The 17,871-nt window shown below is 44.7% G+C and overlaps 1 protein-coding gene across 2 annotated transcripts in view; it reads right to left on the bottom strand.

Moving 5' to 3' along the window:
* Positions 1–2,139: 2,139 nt before the first annotated feature.
* The window catches only part of MAP3K4 (mitogen-activated protein kinase kinase kinase 4), a 185,035-nt gene continuing 169,303 nt past the window's right edge, over positions 2,140–17,871 (bottom strand). For both annotated transcript variants that reach the window (XM_075339782.1, XM_075339783.1), the window contains exons 22-26: positions 15,570–15,729; positions 13,845–13,967; positions 12,389–12,495; positions 4,846–5,025; positions 2,140–2,686 (exon numbers count right to left, since the gene is read on the bottom strand). In XM_075339782.1, the coding sequence (XP_075195897.1) occupies positions 2,666–2,686; positions 4,846–5,025; positions 12,389–12,495; positions 13,845–13,967; positions 15,570–15,729 (591 nt within the window). In that variant the 3' untranslated portion in view covers positions 2,140–2,665. The remainder of the gene's footprint in view (positions 2,687–4,845; positions 5,026–12,388; positions 12,496–13,844; positions 13,968–15,569; positions 15,730–17,871) is intronic.

A 17,871-nucleotide genomic window follows, 5' to 3' on the forward strand; every position in this document is an offset into this window, starting at 1 on the left:
CGCACTACAAGACCCAGCATGCTGCGGTGTGAGCGCCAAATGCACGGGGACACAGAGTACCTTGAGGAAGCTGTCCCTGATGTACTCCGCTCCATCCAGCATCTTCTCCAGGGGCTGTAGATGGAGCACGGTCTCAGTGCCTGGAGACCAGTAAATCCCACTTCACCCAGAGCCCTGTAAAAAGGGATGGGGAAGGAATCAGCATGTGGGCTCCTGCCGCCGTACCCGCAATGGGTACCTCAACCTTACAAACACCTCCGACATACAGTGGGGTGAGAAGGGAGCATGCTGGGAGCCCTGTATGGGCCCTCTTTTCTTCCATCCGACATAGTCAGCAGCTGCTGCTGACTAAAAACAATGGAGCTATGCGTGCGTGTCTGACCTCCTTGCGCACAAAGCTAAAACTGAGGAATCTGTACTCCTACGGGAGGGTGTATAGCCAGAAGGGGAGGGGCCTTACACTTTTAAGTGTAGTTCTTTGTGCGGCCTCCAGAGGGCAGTAGCTATACACCCACTGTCTGGGTCTCCCAATTAGGAGCGAAAAAGAAAGTCACTTCAAATGTGATGTGGGCTCTAAAAAAAAAATTTGGTTTTGAAAATTTTGTTGCAAAAATTAGAAATTGTTGATGAATTTTGAACCCTTCTAACTTCCTAACCTCCTAAAAATTTTGTTTAAAAAATTGCGCTGATTTAAAGTAGATATGTGGGAAACGTGATTTATTAACTATTTTGTGTGACAGAACTTTCTGGTTTAAAACATAAAAATTAAAAGTTTGAAAATAGCGAAATTTTCTATATTTTTGTCAAATTTACGATTTTTTCACAAAAAATATCGTCCTAAACTTCCCACTATCATTGTAATTACAGTATGTAACAAAAAAAAAAAACAAATCTCAGAATCACCGGGATCCATTTAAGTGTCCTAGAGTTATAACCTATGAAAGTGACACTGGTCCGAATTGCAGAAAACGGCCTGGTCATTAGGGACAAAATTGGCTTCGTCTTTAAGAGGTTATAGCCCCCTAAGGAAACCAATAAAAAAATAATGTTTTGAAAAAATGAAAACCCCCAAAATCCTGAAAGTGCAAATCAACCCCCTTTTGCACCACTGAAAACAAAACAAACAAAAATACACATTTGGTATTGCTGTGTTCAGAAATGCCTAATCAAAATATAAAACCAATTAATCTGATTGGTAAAGGGTATACAGAAAAAGACTCAAAATGCCAGAATTACTTTTTTTGGTCACTGCATCATTGCATTGAAATGCAATAACAGGCAATCAAAAGGTCACATCCTATGCAAAAATGGTAAAATAAAAATATCCGCTCAAGACGCAAAAAATAAGCTGTCACAGCCCCAGATCTCGAAAAATGAGAACACTACGAGTCTGTGAAAATGTAAAAAAAAATAAATTGTGCTTTTGTCACCAAACTTCAGATTTTTATTTTTTTTTTAACCATTTATAAAAAGTAAAACTAGACATATATTTGGTACCTAAGAAGTCATACTAACCTGGGGAATCATATAACAAGGTCAGTTTTCAAGGTAGTATAATTAACATGGTAAATAAAAAGCCCCCCAAAAATTGTGGAATTGCACTGTTTTTTGCAATTTCAGCGCACTTGAAATTTCTTTCTTCTTTTCCAGTATAATATGGGGCAGAATGAATGGTGTCATTAAAAAGTAGAACTCGTCCCGCAATAAGCAGGCCCTTATATGGTTATATTGATGGAAACATAAAAAAATGATGGCTCTTGGAAGAGGGTGAGAAAGAGCAAATGAAAAAAAACAAACAAAAAAAAAAAATCACCCGGGGATGAAGGGGTTGAGGTCATAAAAAGTCAAAGTTTGAAAATGGCAAAATTTTCAAGTTTGTCAAAACTTTTATATTGTCATAAATAAACCCAAATCATGTATTGACAAAATTTTACCACTAACATGAAGTGCATGTTACGAAAAAGCAATCACTGAATCACTGGAATGTGTTGAAGTACTCTAGAGTTATCACCTTGTAAAGTAACGCTGGTCAGAACTGTAACATTTGGCCTGGTCAGGAAGGTGAAAACAGGCTTGTGCATACACTTTAATTTCCCCCATGATTTTTTTCCCGATAAGTGGTAATAAAATACTAATAGATGTCCTAAAATAAACCATTTATTAAGAAAACGTTTTTCCAACTCAACTTTCTCTTGCATAACAAATCTGAAGCTGGCCATAAAATGACAGGTTCACAGTGCACTTGACAAACCAGGGAAGTAGAAACAATTACAAGGTCCAGAATGCGTGGTAATACTACAACTTGCATCAGAGCTTAATACGTTGAAAACAGTACTGTGTTTATTACAGGTGTCTCATTCATATGAGAAATAAGCCGGAGAACAAATTAAAACACAATGGTCCATGTACAGTAGTAATGGCACTTCACCGAAACATGCAGCTTTTATAAAAATAAAAACACGTGCGGGACATTGTCACATGAAGAAAATGTGCCAAATAACATGTACAAGAGCAGCAGGAGAGGTGACGGCCATCAGCTGTGCAGTCTGCAGTCACGATCGGTCATGACGGTGCACCAGGTCAGCTTAGTCTTCATGTAAATATTACATACAGTAGTGATTAAGAGATGACTTGCTGAATTATATTAGGCCCCATCTTGACAGTTTCATTCTTCATCTGTGCAAACCTGCCCACCAGAAAAGGAGGAAAGCGAGGCAAATCAGACGGATGTTTGCGACAAACACTGGGGCATGTATTAATGGTCTTTCTGCTCCCATGTGAAAAGCTCTGGTCTACACGATCTGCATTTGAACTATTTGCTCTGGTACATGCTAAAATGATTTTTTTTGTCTTCTCTCTTTCCAACAGTCATAATAGTTAGGCTATGTTCACACACTGCGTTTTTTACCTGCGTTTTTGGTCCGTTTTTGCTGCAGAAATTTCTTGAGAAATTCTTGTAATCTTTCTGCAGACATTCCCCAGCAAAACCTATGGCAAAATAAATTAGCTGTGCGCACACTGCGTTTTTTTCTTAAGAAAATTCTTTCAGTAGATTTTCTCAAGAAAAAGAATGAGCATGTCACTTCTTTTCTGCAGCTAACTGCGTTATTTGCCATAGATAATTGGCACAATAACGCAGGGAGCAACCAGCGGTAAAAACGCACCGAAAACGCACCAAATACGCACCGAAAACGTGGCAAAAACGCAGGTGCGTTTCTGGTGCGTTTTTTTAACGCAGGTGCACTAATCCTTCACTCTTAAGAAATTTCTTAAGAAAAATCATTTTTCTAGTGTGAACATAGCCTTATTGTTTAAATTGTACTAACTTAGTTAATTTTTATCTGGAACAAGCAGGTAAAATAATACATTTGCTGAGCATTCGAAACATGTTTTGTAGATGCTAGTATTAATATTATGTACTGTTTGAGGTATTACATTACTTATTGGAGTTTTTTTCCTTATGCCATTACATCTATGAGGCTGTAAGTTTAGGTTGAGATACCAGCACTCATACGGACTGTGACATACACTTATGTGATCCCCACACTTATTAATTACTGATTTACACTGCTATATTATAGTTAAATAATAAATAAGTAAAACTCCTGTAACATGACAAAAATCATGTTACTCGAGTTTCTTATTTATTATTGAACTATAATATAGCAGCGTAAGTCAGTAATAATAAGTGTGGGGATCACATCACTGTATTTCACAGTCTGTATGACTGCTGGTATCTCAACCTAAACTTACAGCCTCATAGATGCACATAGGACTGTAAATCCCGGTCAGGAGACCCCGCGTTAGACCAGGCATTGCAGTCCGTATATGGACCATGAAACCTGGCTAAACTCTGATCAAAAGCAGATATGCCCCAACCTCTTTTGTGAGCACATGGTCTGTAAAAAAAAACACTGACATATGAACAGCTCCATAGATTAGAATGGGTGTTTTATCAGGGAAAACCACTGATACAACACGTAAGTAATTCACGGATATTGAATAAAGCCTTATTTAGTATATTTTGAGCATCGGTCAACCTGGAAGTGTTAGATATCCAAGAATGGAAGAAGTCCAGCTCCAAAACAGATTCTTCTTTATTTAAATAAAATCCATACACAGGACATCAGGAATAAAAGATGACCGGTGGATGGGCGTTAGAGATAACGCTCACATCTACAAGTTTCAGGTATACACTCATGAATGAAAGCTGCTCATATCCTTGAAGGTGAACATACATAACAAGTACGGTAAATACACCACAAACAGAGCTCTTATTCCTTGCAGGAAAGGAGCTTTTATACATGGATTTGAGAGAAGAAGCTGCTCTAAAATCCATGTGAAAAACAGCTTCATATCCGCTTTAAGAAAGCTTTCTATTGATTACAAAGTGAAAATACAGTTTTAGAGCATAAGGTGCCGATTTATTTCCACAAGTTTTTTTTTCCCCCTTTTTTTGTCAGTGGTGCATAAAAAACAAGTCAAAAATCTACAGCAATTTGAGGAGTTTTGTCCACTGAATGTGATCAATGAATTAATTTAAGCATGAATAAAAAAAATGCACCATACACAAAAAACACTCCATAATCTGCTCCAAAAAAGCAGTTTGCAATTCTATTTTGATTTTGTAGCCAGAACAAACTCTAAATAGTCAACAGGTGGTGGTAAGGGGTTAAAGCTGCAGGATTGCAATCGTTTGATGAGAAGTTATACATTATGTGAAAAATCTACAAAACCCCCACCAAAACACAAGACTAATAGAGTGAAATGAATGAAATGTAAGTGAGAACCATGGATCCCTTGGAGTCCATTAACTATAAAAGCCTCATCTGATGGTACACAAACCTTGACAAAGGGATGGTCCAGTAGCTGGCTCGCCGTCCATCGCTTCTTTGGATCGCTTTCCATACAGTGAGAAAGGAAATCTTTACCTTCTGGGCTCAAGCGATCTGGAATTGGAGGCTTGTGTCCCATACCTACTTTGTACATAATCTGGAAATTATGTTCAAATTCGTGCCATGGTCTCTGTTCCAAAGGAAAATAAAACATTACTATGACAAGCACTTTCTAGCTATAGACTGTCTGCTCCAATAAATAGACATTGCAGTATACATTCTGATGATACACGCTGTTCAGAGGATTAAAATAAACATGCTCCGGCGTCCTGGACATGGAGGAGTGAAGACGCTCATTGCCGGAGCTCCCGGGCCCAGAACTTTACACTCTCTTGTCCTCCGGCCGCGCGCAGATACAATGCCCCCAAAGAAACGGCCACCTGCAGCACACGATCCGGCACCTGACAGAGGATCCTCCGGAGGTTTGGCACGATTCCTCTCCTCCCCGGCAGCGGCACCCCACAGCGCCGGCAGAAGCAAGATGGCGACGGCTGGAACAGGGAGCGTGGGAGCGTGGTGGAGGGGAGGCCCCCGCAGGCAGCGCGGCTGCAGCGCCAGCCAAGTGAAGGGGAGGGGGGGAGGAGGCGGCTGGAGGCACTGCTGCTCATGGAGGGAGCCCAGCCACGTCCAAACTAGCGGGGCCCCCACAGAGAAAAGATGGAGAGCAGACCCCGGGAGGTACCCTCACATGGGAGCCTCAGGCTGCTTCCGGGCCCTCTGGCGCCCTCAGCCTGAGAGATGGTGACTCTGGGAACATGGGTGCCCCCCTGGCCTCCCCCTCTGACATGCTGGATATCCAGGCCCTGAGGGAGCTTATCGTCGCCCTCCCCAGCAAAAAGGATCTGGATGAGGTGGCGTCTAGAATAGAACAGGCTCAGCTGTCAGCACTGTCCTCAGTGAGGGAGGAGATGGGGGTTCTGGAGGACAGGATCACGGCCTCTGAGCAGGCCCAGGGATCAATGGAGGGCAGGCTGGAGCGCCTGGAGAAAGGCTGGGAAGCTTCCAACATACGTATTAGAGACATGTCCCTGCTTCTGGATGACCAAGAAAACAGAAGCAGGAGAAACAATGTCAGACTGAAAGGCATTCCGGAGGACTGGTCGCCTGAACTCCTGCGCTCCAATGCTCTGGCTATCTTTAATATTGTCACAGGCAGACCCCCGGACGCAACCTACCTCTTCGACAGGATCCACAGGGTGGCCCGCCCTAACACCAGGGCATCCTCCAGCACCAGAGACGTCCTATGCCGTCTCCATTATTATGGAGATAAGGAGTGGATTTTTCAAGGGGCATGGGCACATGGCCCAATAGAGATGGACGGCGCACTCGTATCATTGTTCCCAGACGTCTCCAGTCGTACCCTTTATATGAGGAGGCTACTTCACCCGCTATTACTCCGAATCAAAGAAGCGGGCGCCACCTACCGCTGGGGACATCCCTTCCATCTTATAGCCCACAAGGGAACTGCTGTCTATCTGTTGAGGAAACCCCCAGATCTACCGGGACTGTTCACATTCCTAGGGATTGACGAGATGTCGGTTCCGAATTGGCTCGCCTGGGACCCCCCGACCCCTGTGAGGCGGAGGGAGAGGGGTGGGGGGGGGTGGTCCTTCTTCCTCGTCGGATGAGCGGGGCTGATCCCGCTTGATCATCGAGCCCCTTGATATTTCTACAGCATTGTATGATGACATGTGCATAATGTTTACCTTCCAGGCGCCTTAGGGTTTAAAGTTTAAGGTCGTTTCTCTCATAAGTAATATTCGTTGTGTCGCGCGCGGCCGGTGGGGGGGAACCTTTCCTAGCCCCGGCCGGAGTGCTGGGATATAAAGTCCGGCTTCTCTACAGTTGGGCCCGGACTTTGACTCCTCCGTGACTCCATACTCGTACCCGCTTTCCTATCTTCCCTGTGGACCCGCGGCTGGTTCCTAGGTCTGCGAGCTTTGCGTGAGCTTCTATACCCTGTGTACTCTCTTTCCCCTTTTTTCTCTCTTATTCCCTTGTCTTGGTTGTACCTCTGTTTGTAACTGCCCCCTGATTCCTAGTTAGTTCTCGTCTCTCCCTTTAGCAGGGCGGACACTCTCTCTCCTTTTATCCTCTCCCTAAACCTCTGCTCACTCTCCCTTTATCTAAAGCTACTCTTCATTTCCCCCCCTATCTCCCCTCTTCTCTCTTTATTTCTTTCTTTCCCTGTCCTCCCTTCCTTCCTACCACCCCCTCTTGCTCCCACCCTCCCTTTTCTCTTTTCTCCTTTTTTTTTTTTTCCCAGTTCTTCCTCCCGGGGGCTAAGGTTGGCCAGTGATGAAGGAGACGTGTTCTGAGTTGCGTATTGGCTCACTGAATGTGAGGGGATTGCACGATCCCGGGAAGCGCTCAATTCTCCTGAACCTCCTCCTATGGAGGAGCCGCATACAGGTTGCTTTCTTGCAGGAGACCCATTACAGCCTGGAGAAACCTTATAAGCTTTCGGACAAAAGGTACCCGGTTGTGTTTCACTCCCCCTCTCCCGACCCCAGATCCAGGGGAACCAGTATACTAATAGCAGGTTCACTACAATAGGAGACACTGGAGTCAAAGGTTGAAGGGGAGGGGAGACTTCTACTGGTGAAGGGGCGTATCGCCTCCCAATTATACACCTTTGCGGCCATATACCTGCCAAACACAGGCCAGTGCACAACGTTTCTACGCTTCCTGGACATAATAGACGACTTTGCTGAAGGCACTTTAGTGATAGGAGGGGACTTTAATTTCACCTTAAACCCTAACATTGACAATTCTGGGGGAGCTTCTTGTTTACCACAAAGGGCAACACAGCGTATCAAACGGGGACTGCGCGAATTTCAGCTGATAGATACCTGGAGGCTTCTCCATCCTGCAGATAAGGACTATTCATTCTACTCTCCCGTTCATGATAGTTACTCCCGTCTCGACTACATCTTCGTCGGTCATAGGGACCTCCATGCCCTGCGTGCAGCGACAATTGAAAGCATCTATTTCTCTGACCATGCGTTGATTACGACCTCGCTTGCCCTGGACCATCCCGTCGACAGGCAGTGCCAATGGATCTTGAACAACTCACTACTAAATGACCCGACAGTCATGGATGAGATCCAATCGGCTTTGTCGGAATACTTTGGGCAAAATACAGCTGGGGAGGTGTCGCCCAATGTGGTCTGGGAAGCCCACAAATGCGTCGTGCGGGGGCTTTTTATCAAGCATGGCTCGCGTCTGAAAAAAGAACGGGCAGCGCAGGTAGCGGCTCTTCTTTCCGAAATTCATAAAGTAGAGGCCCTCCATAAGAGATCTTGTGACCCAGCGTCCAGATCTCGACTGACCCAAAAAAGGGAAGAGCTGCGCACCCTATTGACTCATAAGGCAAAGGGTGCCATGGTTAAATGCAGGAGACATTTTTATGAGTTCGGAAATAAGAGCGGCAGAATCCTGGCCACAGCGCTACGCTTACAAAGAACGCGGGGTTATGTCCAGCGGGTCCAGAACCCGGGTGGGAGGATGGCGACCCTGCCCAGGGATATCGCCACGGCCTTTGGTAACTTTTACGCCTCCCTCTACTCTATTGATGGAGATAAAACCAATTCAGCCCAAGCCGACTTACGCCTGCGGATTAGGGAATATATTAGTAATTCAGGAATGCAAGGGCTCCGCGCGGAGGATGCAGAAGGATTGGAGAGACCTATTACAGAATTAGAATTCCTCGAGGCTATCAAAAACTCCCCAACGGGAAAGGCCCCGGCGGCCTCCCCCTAGCCTATTACAAAAAGTTGGGATCAATGCTAAATACTCCCTTCCTTCAGGCCTTCAATAATGTTGCAATGAGTGGCTCGTCCCCCATCCCTAAAGACACTTTGTCGGCTACCATAGTCGTCATCCCTAAAGAGGGCAAGGACCCTTCTCAGTGCGCAAGTTACCGACCCATCTCCCTGTTGAACACTGACTTAAAGCTTTTTGCGAAGATCCTGGCGGACAGGCTTTTTCCTTTGATGGGAGGCCTTATTCACTCGGACCAGGTTGGGTTTCTGGGAGGGAGAGAGGCCAGGGACAACACGACCAAGGCGCTAAACCTGATTCATAAAGCCCGCATGGAAAAGTTGCCGTTGATGCTTCTTTCCACAGACGCCGAAAAGGCCTTCGATCGTGTAAATTGGGTTTTCATGACGGAGGCCTTGAGAGCGACCGGGCTAGGAAGGTCTATGTTGAACTAGATTGGCTCTCTCTACAGTGGTCCTACCGCAGCGGTCAGGGTGAATGGCCTTCTTTCCGACAGGTTCCCGATAACTAACGGGACCAGGCAGGGTTGCCCCCTGTCTCCTTTGATATTTGTTTTGACCCTGGAGCCCCTACTGTGCCATATTAGAAGAAATCGTGACATCACGGGTCCTCGCACTACGGTTCACGAATTCAAAATTGCAGCCTACGCAGATGACCTCTTATTTTTCCTCACGAATCCCTTGGTCTCCCTGCCCAATCTGCTCCGGGAATTCGAGATTTATTCTTGCCTATCCAATTTCAAAATAAACATGACCAAGTCTGAAGCCCTGAATGTGAACCTGTCTCCGGGCATGGTTGCCTCACTTCAATCATCTTTTAGCTTTAAATGGGCATCCAGGTCTCTTGGTTACTTGGGGGTTCGGCTGGCGGCGGATACTAACTCGCTTTTCAAACTAAACTTTCTCCCCCTCCTTGGGACTATCAGAGAGGATTGCACGAGATGGGCGAAAGGCTGGTTCACCTGGTTCGGTAGATGTGATATCTTTAAAATGAATGTCCTCCCTCGCATCCTTTACCTTCTCCAGGCTCTTCCAATACGGATTCCCAGCTCCTTTTTTAAGGAACTGGCCGCCCTACAAACCAAGTTCATCAGGGACAACAAGCCAGCTCGAATCTCCCGCTCCTTACTGTGCAGACCTAAGAGGAGGGGGGGGATGGGAATCCCTGACTTGAAGGTGTACAGCTGGGCCTCACACATGGTCAGGGTTATCGACTGGTGTCGCCACGCCAAGACGAAATCCTGGGTGGCACTGGAACAAAGTTTCTCTGCGATCAGTCTTAACGCAGCCCCGTGGATATCGAGCCCTCTTCCCGCTAACTTGAGGCATCACCCTACAATTGGCGCCACTCTGGAGTGCTGCTCCCTGGGACAGGTCCGCAGATTGCTACTCCCAGTCCCCTCTCATCTCTCACCCATAATTGGTTCCCCTGACTTCTACCCGAGTCTGACGGATCCCGTCTTTCGCCGCTGGATAGAGGAGGGACGCTTCAGGGCGTGTCACCTAATAACTGACGGGGGCTGGCCCTCGCTCGGGGCACTCACAGCATGCGAGACACCGAGACAGTTGGGAACCTGGAGGTCTATGCAACTTAGACATTACATCAGTTCTCTCCCTGACCACTCACAGTACACAGCTCGCCCCACGGAGTTTGAAGCGCTGTGTACCCGGGAGGGAGTGTTACGGCACTCTCTTTCCCTGGTGTACAGGATGTTGACGGACCCTGGCGACCTCCCCCCCCAACATTTCTCGTACGCTGGGAACATGACTTGGGTCTCTCCCTGACAGACACGCAAAGGAATAAAATTTTGGCGCTCGCCCACAAGACCTCCATAAGCTCCAGACTTCAGGAATGCAATTATAAACTTCTGTCGAGGTGGTATAGGGTCCCAACCAGAGTACACAAGATGTTTCCAGGGGTAGACCCTTGCTGTTGGAGATGTGGGACGGCGGAGGAGGACTTTGTACACATATTCTGGTCGTGTCCGGCCCTCCGAGGGTTCTGGAGCGGAGTGGGGGAGGTGATTAAACATGTGACTGGAACATCACAGACCTTGGGTCCGGAGTTGTTCCTTCTCCAACTGACTGAGATGTATGTCTCTGCATACAAAAAGTCGCTTCTGCACTTCCTGGTGATGGCGGCCAGGTCATGCATCCCCTTGAAGTGGAAGTCGGACACCCCCCCTGCTCTGTCCCTCTGGGCCTCTAGGGTCAATGAGCTTCTGCAGATGGAGGAACTGACCTCCTCCTTGTATGATTGGTTTGAGCGCTTCCACGGGATCTGGCTTCCCTGGATGCAATTTAAGCTCTCCAACGAATACGACCTCCTTCTGCGTGATGCGTAGGTGGAGCGAATTCGCCTCTGTCGTTGGCCTTTCCCCCCTGGCAAACCCTCCCCTCCCTCCCCTTTTTTTTTTTTTCTTTTCTTCTCTTTCTCTTCTCTCTCTCCTCTTCACATTCTCTCCCCTTCTCCTCTTCTCCCATCTTTTTCCCCCTTTCTCTCCCTCCTTTCCCTCTCCCTTCCTTCTTTCTCACCTTCCCCCGCTCTGCCCTATCCCTCCCCCTTCCACTCTTTCTATACATCCCTCCCCCTTTCTTTTCTCTCAGCTGGTGGGAACTCTTCCTTGTTGAGAGAGGTCTGAATGATCTTTAGGCACTCTTGCCTCCTTTTTGGTACTTCTCTTTCTTATCTATGATAAAAATTGAAAAAGAACGGACCTGTTCGACATTTTGTGGGGTTGGCTCAGATGCTAGTGATTTTGTATTGAGATGTATTCTCCTGATCTCTGTTCAACTGTTTTTGTCTATTTTGCCAACTGACTGCTTTATGGTTTGTAAGGGTCTGCTGTATAAATAAAGAATTTAAAAAAAAAAAAATAAATAAACATGCTCCGAAAAACGGGAGAGCTGAAGTAAGGCTGGGGCCACATGGGGATTACTGCGATCCCCTCGCATGGCACTCAGCTCACGCTGGCAGTACAGCAGAGCAGAGTGTCCATGCGACTGAGGTCCGATCGTGCAAGCAGACCTCAGCTGCGGGGAGCGGGCCGGCACTAAGGAGGGGAGGGAGGGATTTATCTCCCTCTCTCCTCCGTAGCCGGCTATTGCCATTCTCACCCTGCATTTGCGGTACACCGGTGTACAGCGAGTGCAGTGCGATTTTTCTCTCGCCCCTTAGACTTGAATGGGTGCGAGAGAAACAAGGATCGCATTACAGTCGCAGCACACTGCGATTGTTTTCTCGGTCCGATTAGGGCTGAGAAAATAAATCGCTCATGTGCGCTGACACACAGGCTAATATTGGTCCGAGTGGAATGTGATTTTTTATCACACTCCACTCGCACCAATTTTCATGCCGTGTGGCTTAGGCCTTACAGTGTGCTCCAGCAGGCAGTGCACATGCCAATACAAGCTTCCTTTGGGAACAAAAATAAAAAAAGCAAAACATGTATCACAGTCAAATGCTCAAATGCTCATCAGCTCCACTGGGTCAGAGCTGTATGTCTTTATAAACCATATTATATACATACATACATATATACATAGATATATATATATAATATATATATATATATATATATATGTGTGTGTGTATGTATGTATGTATGTATGTATGTATGTATGTATGTATCTGTACAAATTTTGACAGATTATGTCAGGTTGTGGACGTAAGGCGGTTTCTAGAACAATGTGAAGACAAACTTCTCATACCTTGCCAGTGACCATTTCAATTAAGACACATCCCAGACTCCAGATGTCAGCAGCACGACCATGTCCTTCTCCTTTGGCTCTTGTGATAACTTCTGGCGCCATGTAGGCTGGAAAAGAAATGTTAAAAATAATAAACTTAAAAAAAAAAAAAGGAAAATCTATAAAGTAATTCAAAACTGCAAAAAGACTCAGGCCCTGATTCAAGACTGGCATCATGTGCACCAGTCATTAAACTGTGCGCAGTAAGGGTGCACCTCAGTAAATTTGGCACATTTTTCAGTTGCCATGTACTACTGCAATAAATACAGTACACTCAGGTCTACACACCTTTTAAAAAGGGTAGTGGAGCTGGTCGAGACTGGAGTAAAAACACAAGACTTTTTACTGGTCTAATTTGACAACCGTACACACCCTATCCATTTTGACACCTGCTACTACATTTTTCTTCCTGTATCTGCACATACCTAGCATTTATTATTACATTATTTTTAGCAAGGGTTAAGAAAAAACAGTGATGAGTTAATTGTACTTAGTTTGTACAAAATGTATGATAAGAAGGAAAACTGATGGCAATGGACGGGGTATTAGTGTGGAGGAAGTCGAGAGGAAATATATGCCATATAACTAGTCTTACGGTAGGATGATGTTACCGCTAATAATGACACTGTCCGATAGGCAGTCTTCGGCACAGAATGTTTTTTCTGAACATCTGACCAAAGCAAAAGACACACGAGCGTATGGCATCCGATGCAATATGCTAATGATCCTCGGCTCCTGCTCTGCTGCGAGCGTGAGCAGAGTGTCATACTGTGATGCGATCCTGTGATCGGATCACAGCTGCAGAGTAGAGTGAGGGACTAGTCTCCCCATCTCCTCCATTATCAGGTGATGCGATTATCGCACTGCACTCCAGTGTCCTCCAAGTGCAGATCGATGTTTCACTTGCACTCATAGACTTGTGTAGGTGCAAGTGAATACAGATTGGATTATACCTGCAGCATGCTGGGATTGTTTTCTTTGTCCAATTAGGGCTGAGAAAAAAAAAAAAAAAAAAATCGCACATGGGAATAGCCCCATAGAGTAACATGGGTCCAAGCAGAATACAATTTTTTTTTTTATCGCATTCCACTCAGCCCGTTTTACTCGCCATGTTTTGGTATAGACTATATAAAGGTTCAAGTTCAGGCAGTGAAAAACACAGATAGAACATGTTAAAAAAAAAAACAAAAAAAAAAAACACCCACAAAACCTGACTACTTTTTAGGCTGTGTTTGTGATAAAGATCGAAAGTGTTTGGATACAGTCCTAGGAGACCTCAGTGTTTCAGGGCATCTGAAATTCGCAAAAAATTGATTTTTTTTTTTGCAAACCTGGCAAATCTAAACTTGAAATGATCTGATCTCTAGAGACAATGGTCCATCCAAAATGAAACAATAGAATTAGCGATGCTTGTTACCTGCTGTCCCCAGAGTGCTGTTTACTTCACCAGGCATGGTCTGAGCATTATTCTTTAGTTTCACTGAACATCCAAAGTCTCCCAATTTTATTAGGCCAGAAGATGTTAGGAAAATATTTGCTCCTGTGGAAGATGGAACATAAATATGCATTCTGCTGTTATTCCTATACCTGTATAGCAGCCGGATTCTCACACAGCATCTTCTATTGTATAACAATATGGCACAATGGAAATAATGAGCAGAAATCATACTGTTTGTTTCTGTTTGGATTATTTTGTGGGCATGTAGTGTTTTGTTTTATTAAACGCCATATTCTGTATGTAAGTCTACATTCACACATCCATCTGGGAGCAATGGACCGACTTTTCTCAGGTGTCAGCCTAGCTGCATCCATTTTTTGCTTTGTTTTACTCTGAAGAAGTATGCTTTCTTCCAAGGCAAAATAAGAGACCACTGGAAGGGCACTTTTATTCAAATTTATAATGCACGGAAGCAAAACGAAAGTAAATCAGAAGTATTATGATTTGCATCATTGGATCACGATTCCCCTTTGATGTGCATGCCAAGTCTGATCCACAATCCAACATTAGGACATGCTCTGAGTCACCTGAATTCTGCACTCAGATCCGGGATTTTTATGGATGTGTGAATGAGCTATAGGTGCATGTGCTGTCCGAAAAAATAAAGAAAATCAGATCGAACGCGGACACCTCACAGATTTGTAAAAGTGAAATTTTCCTCAGACTTTTCTACAGAACTTAGAGAGGAAAAAAACCCTCATAAATAACTGAAAAATAATAGTTTTCTCAAAAAACAAATTAAAATGACGACACTTATTTTAAAATGCTTTTGGAAAATGTTATCAGTTATATGAGGGAAAAGAAAAAAAAACAAAAACATGCGCTTATACAAGTACAGTATATATGTATCCTTAAAAATTGAGCAAAAACACGAAATATTTCACATTTGTGCGTTTTTTTTCGTAGCATACAATCAGTAACGGCGGCCCACAATCAGTAACGGCGGCCCACAATCAGTAACGGCGGCCCACAATCAGTAACGGCGGCCCACAATCAGTATCGGCGGCCCACAATCAGTATCGGCGGCCCACAATCAGTATCGGCGGCCCACAATCAGTATCGGCGGCCCACAATCAGTATCGGCGGCCCACAATCAGTATCGGCGGCCCACAATCAGTATTGGCGGCCCACAATCAGTATCGGCGGCCCACAATCAGTATCGGCGGCCCACAAGTGTCCACTGGGTTCTACTGTACTGCATTGACTATCACTCAAAGGACAAATTGTGCTGCATAGAGAGCTATTTCCATCAGATATGTCAGAATCTAAAGATGGAGGCTGCAATAGGATGCAGATGTGAACGCAGCCTGATTCTTTGGAGGAACGTAGTCGGTCAGTATATTTATGCAACATAAAATGTGTCTGAATAGGCAGCACGGTGGCTCGGTGGTTAGCACTGCAGTCTTGCATTGCTGGGGTCCTGGATTCAAATCCCACCAAGGACAACATCTGAAGACGTTTGTATGGTCTCCCCGTGTTTGTGTGGGTTTTCCTCCAGGTTCTCCAGTTTCCTCCCACACTCCAAATACATACTGATAGGGAATTTAGATTGTGAGCCCCAACTGGGACAGTGTTGCCAATGTATGTAAAGCGTTGTGGAATTAATAGCGCTATATAAGTCAATAAATATTATTATATAATTACCTTTAATATCGCGGTGAACAATGCCATGTTCATGAAGCACATTTATTGCGATTGTGATCTGCTTGGAGTAAAGCCGTATGACATGTTCCTGAAGTCCAAGCCTAGAAACCTCCTCTAAAGTACCTTCATCACAATATTCCATAAAAATGTACATTTCTTCCTAGATTGGTGGCAAAAAAAAATCAAGCTTGTTAAATGTAACCACATAAGCCATGTCAAAAAGTGGTCAAGACAACAATAAAACTAAACTCCAATACAGAAAATACAGTTAGGTCCAGAAATATTTGGACAGTGACACAATTTTCGCGAGTTGGGCTCTGCATGCCACCACATTGGATTTGAAATGAAACCTCTACAACAGAATTCAAGTGCAGATTGTAACGTTTAATTTGAAGGTTTGAACAAAAATATCTGATAGAAATTGTACACATTTCTTTACAAACACTCCACATTTTAGGAGGTCAAAAGTAATTGGACAAATAAACCAAACCCAAAAAAAAAATTTTTATTTTCAATATTTTGTTGCGAATCCTTTGGAGGCAATCACTGCCTTAAGTCTGGAACCCATGGACATCACCAAACGCTGGGTTTCCTCCTTCTTAATGCTTTGCCAGGCCTTTACAGCCGCAGCCTTCAGGTCTTGCTTGTTTGTGGGTCTTTCCGTCTTAAGTCTGGATTTGAGCAAGTGAAATGCATGCTCAATTGGGTTAAGATCTGGTGATTGACTTGGCCATTGCAGAATGTTCCACTTTTTTGCACTCATGAACTCCTGGGTAGCTTTGGCTGTATGCTTGGGGTCATTGTCTATCTGTACTATGAAGCGCCGTCCGATCAACTTTGCGGCATTTGGCTGAATCTGGGCTGAAAGTATATCCCGGTACACTTCAGAATTCATCCGGCTACTCTTGTCTGCTGTTATGTCATCAATAAACACAAGTGACCCAGTGCCATTGAAAGCCATGCATGCCCATGCCATCACGTTGCCTCCACCATGTTTTACAGAGGATGTGGTGTGCCTTGGATCATGTGCCGTTCCCTTTCTTCTCCAAACTTTTTTCTTCCCATCATTCTGGTACAGGTTGATCTTGGTCTCATCTGTCCATAGAATACTTTTCCAGAACTGAGCTGGCTTCATGAGGTTATTTTCAGCAAATTTAACTCTGGCCTGTCTATTTTTGGAATTGATGAATGGTTTGCATCTAGATGTGAACCCTTTGTATTTACTTTCATGGAGTCTTCTCTTTACTGTTGACTGAGAGACAGATACACCTACTTCACTGAGAGTGTTCTGGACTTCAGTTGATGTTGTGAACAGGTTCTTCTTCACCAAAGAAAGTATGCGGCGATCATCCACCACTGTTGTCATCCGTGGACGCCCAGGCCTTTTTGAGTTCCCAAGCTCACCAGTCAATTCCTTTTTTCTCAGAATGTACCCGACTGTTGATTTTGCTACTCCAAGCATGTCTGCTATCTCTTTGATGGCTTTTTTCTTTTTTTTCAGCCTCAGGATGTTCTGCTTCACCTCAATTGAGAGTTCCTTAGACCGCATGTTGTCTGGTCACAGCAACAGCTTCTAAATGCAAAACCACACACCTGTAATCAACCCCAGACCTTTTAACTACTTCATTGATTACAGGTTAACGAGGGAGACGCCTTCAGAGTTAATTGCAGCCCTTAGAGTCCCTTGTCCAATTACTTTTGGTCCCTTGAAAAAGAGGAGGCTATGCATTACAAAGCTATGATTCCTAAACCCTTTCTCCGATTTGGAGGTGAAAACTCTCATATTGCAGCTGGGAGTGTGCACTTTCAGCCCATATTATATATATAATTGTATTTCTGAACATGTTTTTGTAAACAGCTAAAATAACAAAACTTGTGTCACTGTCCAAATATTTCTGGACCTAACTGTAAGTAGAAAATCCCAGTAAACAAAGTCAACAAAAATAGAGTTCCTACTCTGGATGATCAATATGATCTTATGGCCCATTACGTTTCATCAGAAATTTTCCAGGATGCATTATTGGCTTATAATATGATGCCCAATCCCCAGGATTTCAGATCGGTAGGGTCTAGACGGATGTAAACTGTGAATGCAGTCATTGTGAAATGTCTGTTGCAGACAGCTGAAGTTCTTGACCCAAGGAGAGGTCATCATATCACAACTTGTCTAACTACTAATGTTGCGGGCGAGGGGGCTGCTGCCGCTTCTCTGGGCCCGCTCGGATCCGGGTTCGCTGCTGCGGCTCGAGTGGTGACCGGACTCGGGCTCGCACGGCCGCCCGTCTTCACAACCGTCGGAAAG

Source organism: Anomaloglossus baeobatrachus, chromosome 3 (genome assembly GCF_048569485.1).
Source record: "Anomaloglossus baeobatrachus isolate aAnoBae1 chromosome 3, aAnoBae1.hap1, whole genome shotgun sequence".
Classification (NCBI taxonomy): Eukaryota; Metazoa; Chordata; class Amphibia; order Anura; family Aromobatidae; genus Anomaloglossus; species Anomaloglossus baeobatrachus.